Source organism: Dendrobium catenatum, unplaced genomic scaffold (assembly GCF_001605985.2).
Source record: "Dendrobium catenatum unplaced genomic scaffold, ASM160598v2 fragScaff_scaffold_65, whole genome shotgun sequence".
NCBI lineage: Eukaryota > Viridiplantae > Streptophyta > Magnoliopsida > Asparagales > Orchidaceae > Dendrobium > Dendrobium catenatum.
The window spans coordinates 371,690-380,839 of NW_021318527.1; the positions used below are offsets into that span (position 1 = coordinate 371,690).

The 9,150-nt window shown below is 34.8% G+C and overlaps 1 protein-coding gene across 1 annotated transcript; it reads left to right on the plus strand.

Moving 5' to 3' along the window:
* The first annotated feature begins 3,936 nt into the window (after positions 1-3,936).
* LOC110112208 (serine carboxypeptidase-like 18) lies at positions 3,937-8,206 on the plus strand. Its single transcript, XM_028695115.1, has 13 exons — positions 3,937-4,221; positions 4,304-4,449; positions 4,592-4,668; positions 4,773-4,895; positions 4,980-5,080; positions 5,184-5,226; positions 5,440-5,541; positions 5,609-5,692; positions 5,998-6,153; positions 6,280-6,351; positions 7,411-7,541; positions 7,699-7,744; positions 7,833-8,206. The coding sequence occupies exons 1-13, from the start codon at positions 4,064-4,066 to the stop codon at positions 7,914-7,916; spliced, it is 1,323 nt and encodes a 440-aa protein (XP_028550948.1). The 5' UTR covers positions 3,937-4,063; the 3' UTR covers positions 7,917-8,206.
* Positions 8,207-9,150: the final 944 nt, after the last annotated feature.

A 9,150-nucleotide genomic window follows, 5' to 3' on the forward strand; every position in this document is an offset into this window, starting at 1 on the left:
AAGAAAATTTCTACAGTTGTAGAGTGGCCGACACCCAAATACTTTTTTGAAGTAAGGAGCTTCCATGGCCTAGCTAATTTTTATAGGAAATTCATCAAAAATTTCAGTATGATCCTAGCTCCCATTACCGACTGTCTTAAATAAAAAAAAAAATTTTTTGGCACGCCGAAAATAGCAAAGCTTTGAGGCAATACAACAAGCATTAAGTTCAGCTCCAGTTCTAGTCCTACCGCAATTTGATAAGTTATTCACAGTCGATACAGATGCTTCATCAATTGGCGTGGGAGTGGTTCTATCGCAAGATGGTAGACCAGTCGCATATTTTAGCGAAAAACTTTGTCCCGCAAGGCAAAAGTGGTCAGCTTATGAACAAGAGCTATATGCGATAGTTCGGGCGCTTAAATAATGGGAGCAATATTTGTTGCACCAGGAATTCATATTATGTAGTGACAATAAGGCACTACAATTTATTAATATCCAAAAATTGGTTAATATAATGCATGTCCGTTGGCTTATATTTTTACAAAGGTTTTCATTCAGTATTAAGCACAAATCGGGCACTAATTAACAACCGTGTGGCTGACGCCCTCAGTCACAAAAGGAGTCTTCTTGTTCAATTATAAAGTGAGATTATCGGTTTGGAGTGTCTTAAAGACTTGTATAGTGAAGACCCAGACTCTGGCAACATTTGGCTGCAATGCCAAAGTGATGAAAACAACAAGGAGTATGTTATAAGGCATGGATATCTATTCAAGAAAAATCGACTCTGTATTCCTGTATCGTCCTGGAGACAACAGTTGGTACGTGAAGCGCATGGGGGTGGTTTGGCAGCTCATACAGGCAGGGAAAACACCTTACGGGTGTTGCAGGATCGTTTCTTTTTTGCCTTGCTTGTGACGGGATTTCTTCCGACTAGTCGACAGTTGTCAAATTTGCTAACAATACAAAGGAGGAGCTCAAAACACAGGCTTGTATATGCCTTTGCCAGTACCGGATTCCATATGGGAAGATCTTAGTTTGGACTTTATTTTGGGCTTACCGAGGACCAAGCACGAAAACGACTCCATCTTGGTGGTCATCGATCGATTTTCGAAGATGGCTAACTTCATTTCATGTAAGAAAACCGCAAACACTATGCATATTGCCAATCTTTTCTTTAATGAAATTGTCAGGTTGCATGGGTTGCCGAGGAGTCTCACATCCGACCGCGGTGTGAAATTCATAAACCATTATTGGCAAGAGATGTGGAAGAGACTGGGCACGGACATTCGCCTGAGTTCAGCATATCATCCTAAAACCGACGGCCAAACTAAGGTTGTTAATCGAACCTTGGGTAATATGTTGAGATGCCTTGTACAGGAGCACCCGAGACAATGGGAGGAAGTCTTAGCTAAAGCTGAATTTGCTTATAATGCAATGACGAATAGATCCACTGGTAAACCACCTTTTAGCATTGTCTATACCAAGGCACCTAACATCGCTCTTGATCTTACTGTGCTACCGAAGTGCAAATCGGCGGCCGCCGCTTCCTTCATGGGGCGCTATACGGAGATGTTGGAGAACGTTCGTCACCAAATTATTAAGGCCAATCAACACTACAAGGAAGTTGATGATGCTCATGAGAGACAAAAATTGCTGAATGTAGGCGACTTGGTCATGGTGCGCCTACGACGTGAGCGATTCACGCCGAGATCTTATTCGAAACTAGCCCGTCGCAAGATTGGACCTATCCCTATTATTTCAAAGATAATGATAATGCCTACACAGCTGCACTGCCACCCGACTGCAACACAATTCCTACTTTCAATGTAGCAGACATTTGGGAATATACACCTCCGGATGACACTGTGGTTGCCATAAGCTCGTCGGAGTCGAGCTTTTCCAAAGATGGGGAGGACTGATGTGGTGCAGGTTACTGGGGGGGAGTATCTCACCGTCCCTAACTAACTACTCACTCTCCACTACCCTTTTTACTATTTCTGTTTAGACCGTACTATTAGACATAATAGTTACTTTATGCTGTTATGGAAAAGAGTATAATACATATAGGAAAACACAGGAGAATTAGGGTAGACTGTTTTTTTTTTCTCTCTAATACAGAAATATGGTTTCTTCTTCACAGGACTAGTGTTCTGTTTTGTTCTCTTGCTGCATCTTCCTTCAGGTCCTATAGCATTGCAATTGTTGCGAAGGGTTGCATTAATAATTATGATTGATTGGAGCCATTAGGTAAGCGTTGGTTTCATAAGAGTTGAGTTTTTGGCTTGTCCTTTATGAGAGCCATGAAAAATATCATTTAAGCAATAAAGGAGGAGAAGCGTCCAAATAGTTGTGGTCAATTAACAATGTTAAAACTATTTATGTAATGATATAAATATCTTCTGTTACATATAAAACAATTTTTATTATGGCACGGGTGTGTAAATTCAAACACATCTCTTTTTGGCTTTTGCATTAATGATGTATTATTGCGGGAGACAATTTTATTCAAATGTCTTTTTTTTTCTTATAAATGTAAAAAAAGATTCATAGCATGGTCGTTCCATAAGTTTTTGCTGGTTGTCAACTATCTAATATAATCATTCATTTTTTCCTCATGATATCTATCGCATAATTTCATGTTTATTAACAAAATAATTTCTCATATATATATATATATATATATATATATATTTTAAACAAACGAGATCAATTATCTACAGCAACCAATATCAAACTAGGCAATGAGCAAGGTGTAGATAGGATGGTGGACAAAACAACATCATGCTACAATGTTCTATTCAATGATTTCTACATAAAGCATATGGTTCCTTTAGCCCTTTTTGTCCGACACTTTAAAGGAAATTCTCTTCAACTAATTTAAATTTGTTATCATTATTGTGGACTAGTGTAAAAGCATGATGATAGTCCAGAAGAATTTTGATGGTTGTTGAGAAGAAATCCAAAATTGGTAAGAACCGGTGTTTAGGAAGAACATCGTCAATGGAGAAGGACATCGGTGGTTGGGAAGAACGTCGGTGGTGGAAGAAGGTGAGCATATTTATAATTTTTTGATAGTGAAATGACTTGTAAATATGGAGAAGATCAAGGTCAAGTCATGAGTGTTTTAAGTGGGCGGCCTATATCGACTCCCTCGATCATAGACTGTTGATTTAGAATTTAAGTGGCTTAAGGATATCAGAATTTGATGATCTTGGGCTCGTCGAATTAGTCTTGTCGAACCATTCGATTCTCGTATAAGCATGTCATACTTGATGATCATTTAGTTATCCAATTAATATTTTGAAGCCTCATGTATGCTTTGGACCCTTGATTTGAACTTATTTGGGCTCGGATTGGATTGATTTTTTTGTCTTTGAGTTTGTCTCTTCGAGATGTTCACTTCGACTATAAGTACGTTGAAATCGAAGCTTGGATGTTTTCTATTTTAATCCCGAAACTTTCTTGGATTGATATGCCTTGAGATTTGTGTCTGATCAAGATAATTATTTTTGTGATATATCAAGCATTATAATGTATTAATGAAATTAAAGTTGAATAAAAATAAAACTAAAATCTTAGATATAAAGATAATTTTTGATATAATTATTAAAATTTTGTTAAAAATTTTAAAATTAAGTTTGCTCATATCTAAATACTTTTAGAATAAATGACCTCTTGAAAAATTATAAAATTATGAGGCCAGAGATCAAAATGAATAATATCTCTACTATTAAGAGTTTAGGTTGGTATACAAATAAGTTTTATAAATGTATATCTATAAATCTAACTTTTGCTTTTTATTATTTAGAAAAAATTTATATTAATTCAAATAAAAAACTATGAGCGTCACATATAAACTTATTATAAAAAAAAAAAACTGATATTTTGGTCATGTCAGCATCCATCTTTAAAAACAATCATCAAATTGTGGTACGAGTTTACCCAAACTGTCCTAAATTTCTCCAAAATACATAAATGCCTATAGTGACCTCCATCTACTTCTAATCTGAAATGTTTTATCTCTGAGATATCTCTAGCATCTTCAACATTCATCTCTAAATTCATCTCTAAACTCTTCCCTATGCTTACAGCTAATTATTCCCATCCTTCCATTATGCGGTTATTTCTCTTCTTCCTTTGCATCTTCAGATGGTTTCTTTTTTCCTCAGCCGCATTCAAAGTTACTCATCTCCCAGGCTTATTGCAGCAGGGTGCTTTACCTTTCCATTTAGAAACTGGGTTTGTTTTTTCTCTCCTTATTTTTTTTAAATCAATCTAGCTTGAGTCTAACTAATTAATAATTATGTGTGCTTGTCTTCAGCTATATAGAAGTGGATGAAGTTTATGGTGTGGAGTTATTCTACTATTTCATAGAGTCTGAAAGAAACCCGAGTGAGGATCCACTCCTCGTATGGCTTAGTGGGGGACCTGGCTGCTCTGCTTTTAATGGCCTTTCTCTCGAGATCGGTCTGTTTCTCTTCTTCTTATATGAAATTTGTCTGTGATCTTTGCATTATGACTATTTGTTTCATTATAGATTGGGCTGTTTGCTTTGATGTTTTCAATGTAGACATATCTTAAAAATACAAAAATTATTATTATTATGAAGGCCCATTAAAATTCATATCAGAAAGGTACAACGGGAGCTTGCCAAATTTAGTTTATCACCCTTACTCCTGGACCAAGGTGAGCCATCTATCTGCTCAATAATAGACGTAGATACATAACAATATTTATATGATTTAATTTCAATAATGTGTGGTTCTTCATTTCGTTTTATTAATTTGTAGATTTCAAACATAATATTTCTGGACTCCCCAGTCGGAGCTGGATTCTCTTTTTCCAATCATCCACAAGGTTATGAATCTGGCGACAAATCTTCGTCAAAACTTGCAATGATATTTCTCAGAAAGGTTGGCAAAGAAATTGAATTATATACTGTTTTTAGTTTATGAATTATGTATTCATGATTGAACTCTCTGTTTCTTAATTTTCAGTGGCTTATAGACCACCAGCAATTCCTTTCAAATCCTCTGTATATTGCTGGCGATTCCTATGCAGGAAAAGTTGTGCCACTAGTGGTTCATAATATTTTAAACGGTAATTAAAATTAAATGTGACACAAATTTCTTAATATTAATTTAATTTTTAAATCTTTAGGGTTTAGTAATTACTCTGTCAATTCCTTGACCATTTTGAACCGCAGAAAATGACATGGAGCAGCAGCCAAAGTTTAATATTCAGGTCACCCTTAAATACCCTGATGAGCAGTGAACTTTTTATACATTGATTTATTATTAGGTCTAACTATCACTGATTGCAAAAAAAATTTAGTTAAACATGCAGCTGTATCTTAAAAGAAAACACTATCTATTAATGTATTTTTTCTCTCCGTCATAAAGATGATAACCTGCACTATTAATTGAATGCCATATTTGTATGAATTCATATCTGCAGGGCTATATGATTGGTAACCCAATGACAGGTGAGTTGATTGATTTTAATGCTAGGGTGCCATTTGCCTTCGGAATGGGGATTATTTCAGACGAACTATATCAGGTGATATTCTATTTGAAAGCTTTTCTAAATTCTCTCACTCCCTCTCTGAATCTTGATTCCATTTCAGAGAATTGATGAGAATTGCAAAGGGGAAGATTACAAGAATCCAAAGAGTTCTCCATGTGCCTCTCTTCTTCAAATCTTTGACAACGTAAGCATCCATACAATCATCTCTCTCTCCCCTTTGCTCTTCAGATGATTTGGTTAAGAGATATTCTTTTCTTCCTTTAGTATTCTGCATTTTTTATTTTGTAACTTTTGTTGCTGAAATGCATGATTTTACAAACTTAAACATAGATCTAAAAGAACTGGGTAATTAATTCCAAGTTGTAGTTCTGATTAAAGTAGTGATCAGCTTCTGTATCAAAACGTAAAGGCTCGAGATTGGCTGGGTAAAGATATCTTGGCCATCTCACTTAATAATTTCTGGTCTACTCATCGAAGATGCATATGCAGTTCAAGTCTGAGCTTTGGGACGAACAAATTTTGGAGCCCAAATGCAGTTTGGATGCACCCAATCCTAAATACACTGTTGGTACCAGAAGGTCTATGAACGTACAGGAGAGCAACACAGTTCTTTTCGGGCCTCCAATCCCTGAACTCAAGTGCAGAGTAATTGATTTTCCTTATTTGATATTTTTTTTCTATGATTAATTAAGGCTGTGGAAGAAGAGTTTCTCTTACAATTAAGTCTTAATAAATTATTGGGTGGTACACTGACTACAAATATGGCTGCAGACATATGATTATTATCTCATGTATATATGGGCAAACAGCAACATTGTTCAAGAGGCTCTCAATGTCAAAAAGGTATAAGATTTTGAATTTAGGGCTTATTAAATACTAAAAATATGAAATAATTATCTCTCGCATTTAAGTTTTAAATTTTTAAGCTGAAATTGGGTTTGAATATTCATTTATCTAGCTCTACTTAAGTGTCTTTGAACACAGTAATCCTAACAATTATTTACATAGAGTTGGTTAAGGTTTCATTTGGATAGCTTTCTTACTACTTTCTAAAGTAGCTTTCTATTACAAAAATTTCTAGTCTACTGAAAAAAAATTTTTAAAAAGAAAAAAAAATGCCCAAAATAAAGCTTAAGACTTCATTTGGAATAGTTTTTTAATTTATTTGTAAAGGAGTCGGTTCTCTGCTGCACCGGGGTTGGTGAAAAGGAGTCTATTGTAAAGGTTTCTCGACCTAGCTATGGGAGCTAAAGGAGAGACACTTAGTTAGTGCAAAACTGGGAGGGTGCCTCCGAGGAGTAGACGTAGGTCAAGGATTGACCGAACCACTATAAATCCGATGTGATCTCTCTTTGTTTTACTTCCGTGTTTATTTATTTTTGCACTTTAATTTTTGTGGTGATTTGGTTTTAAGATTTGTTGTGCTTTGCTAAAATAAATTTTTAAAATACCAATTCACGATCGGATTGTAGAAAGTAACTTCTTAGAACTGTAAAATAACAATGAGGAAACAAAACAAAAAAGCAAAGTGGGAAGAAAGTTATTCCAAAAGAAGCTTAAGTGAATGAAATGATTATTATGTTTGCATGAAACAACTTGGACAAGAAATATAAAACCTTAAAATCTTTATAGGGATTTACATACATAACACCTTATTCTACTCTATTTACATATTTATCACTTAAAACTTTAATATTACATACATACCACCAATAGTTCATTTTCATATCAAATATGAGTGGTAGAAATGAAATATATGAGTGGTAGGAAAGAAATATAAATGGTATATTTGATATTAAAATAATATAGGGTGTTATGCATGTAATATTAAAGTTTTAGTTATTAGATATGTAAATATGATATTATAAAGTGGTATATATGTAAATTTCTCAAAAAATTTAATTTGTTTCGCTGCACAGCGGTGATCATGACATGATTTTCCCTTTTGTTGGCACAAAGGAGTGGGTAAAATCCCTTAAATTCTCCATCACTGATCGGTGGAGATCATGGCATGTGGGTGGTCAAGTTGCTGGGTAAGTTCTTAATTACATTCTCGTTAATAATGGGGAAATAATATTTAAAAAAAAAAATTATATTCGTTATTAATTTTGGAGGAACGTATGAATTTATTTTTAATTTATTTATAATAGCACATAATGATAACTCATTTTTCTCTCATTGACTTCATAGATACACTGAATCCTACTCCAATAATCTGACCTTTGCGACTGTTAAGGTAAGCTTTTCAGATTTGATGCTCTTAGCTTTTTACTTGTAGTTAACATGTTAAGCTTGACTTGATTATTTTTTTATCTTATATATAGGGTGCTGGTCACATGGCTCCAGTATTTAAGGCTAAGGAATGTTTAGCCATGTTTCGAAGGTGGATTTCTCACAAGTTATTGTGATTGATGCTACACATAATTTGCATAGGGTCAGCTATGAATTTATAATTGTCATTGAAGTAAAATATATTATTTGACTATGTATCATTAAATAACATATTATGTTGTAGCTCAATATGGCATTCATGTGCTTTTTTCAAATCAATAGCATATTGGGGAGAGCCCATTCCTGTAAAATATTTGTTGTAGGCCTTGGAGACTTCCAGGATAGTTTGTTGATAATTTTATATTACAAGGATATTGTTATTATTGATGTCGACTTGGTAGTGTATCAATGGCAGATCATCATGGTTGAATTGAAATCTAAAATATTGCAAATGGTTTGAAAGGAGTGAATGATTGGCGAGAAGGACCATAGATGATCCTTTTAAAAAGGCATACATTTGTTGGGCATTATGGCTCATGGGCAGGATTTTTGCTGGAATTTATGGTGGAATATAGCTACCGATTATTTCCACAAAGCTGACCTGCAGGTATCATCAACAGAGTGGTCGCCAAAACATCCGGTGGTAATGTTCTGCTGGAAACATTGCAACAATTTGTTGTCTAATAGTTGCTGGTGGATAATCAGCCAGAAATTTGTCCCAGAAACAAAAAAAAAAAAAAAAAAACAGTCCTCTTAAATATTCTACAACACAACAATTTTACAAAATATACATATACAAGTGCACATTTCAACTTCGAACAGAAATAATAATGCTATATGTAATAAGAAATTTTATCAAAAAAAAGTATTATGCAGTGTTATACGCTTCTATTTTAATGGTCAATATTCTACACCATAAAGCATTAAAGGTCCCATAATCATCTTATCCCTTAAGTTTAAGGGGTACATTTATATCACAAAATAAAATGACAAAAAACATATCGAAATACCACAAAATCGTAGAGGAGACAGCGAACGACTATATCACGACGAGGCGGCGAACGACGGATGATAGCTATGCTACGATGAGGCGACAAATAGCACTAACAGATAACTTTGAACGGGAGCAGTGAACCACAAGAGACGACTCACGCGAACAAGAGCATCAAATGGGAGGAAGGAAGAAATTACTAGCAGATAACTGCGAACAATTGGAAATAGGGCATCCTCCGGTGGAATAACTAGCGAATTTTCCATTTGAAATCTTTCCGGAGGCTATTCCGCCAAAAAGAAGACGTCAGGTTTCTGTCGATAGTTTCGCCAGAACATTTCTGACACAATTTCCATTGGAAAATATCGTTGGCTTAAAAT

Bases quoted from the DNA above. Each gene is read 5' to 3' on its own strand.
- LOC110112208 (XM_028695115.1), top strand. From the start codon at position 4,064: ATGCTTACAGCTAATTATTCCCATCCTTCCATTATGCGGTTATTTCTC. The intron at 5,081-5,183 runs CGGTAATTAAAA...ACCATTTTGAAC, and splicing joins GTGGTTCATAATATTTTAAA to CGCAGAAAATGACATGGAGC. The intron at 5,542-5,608 runs GTGATATTCTAT...ATTCCATTTCAG, and splicing joins TTTCAGACGAACTATATCAG to AGAATTGATGAGAATTGCAA.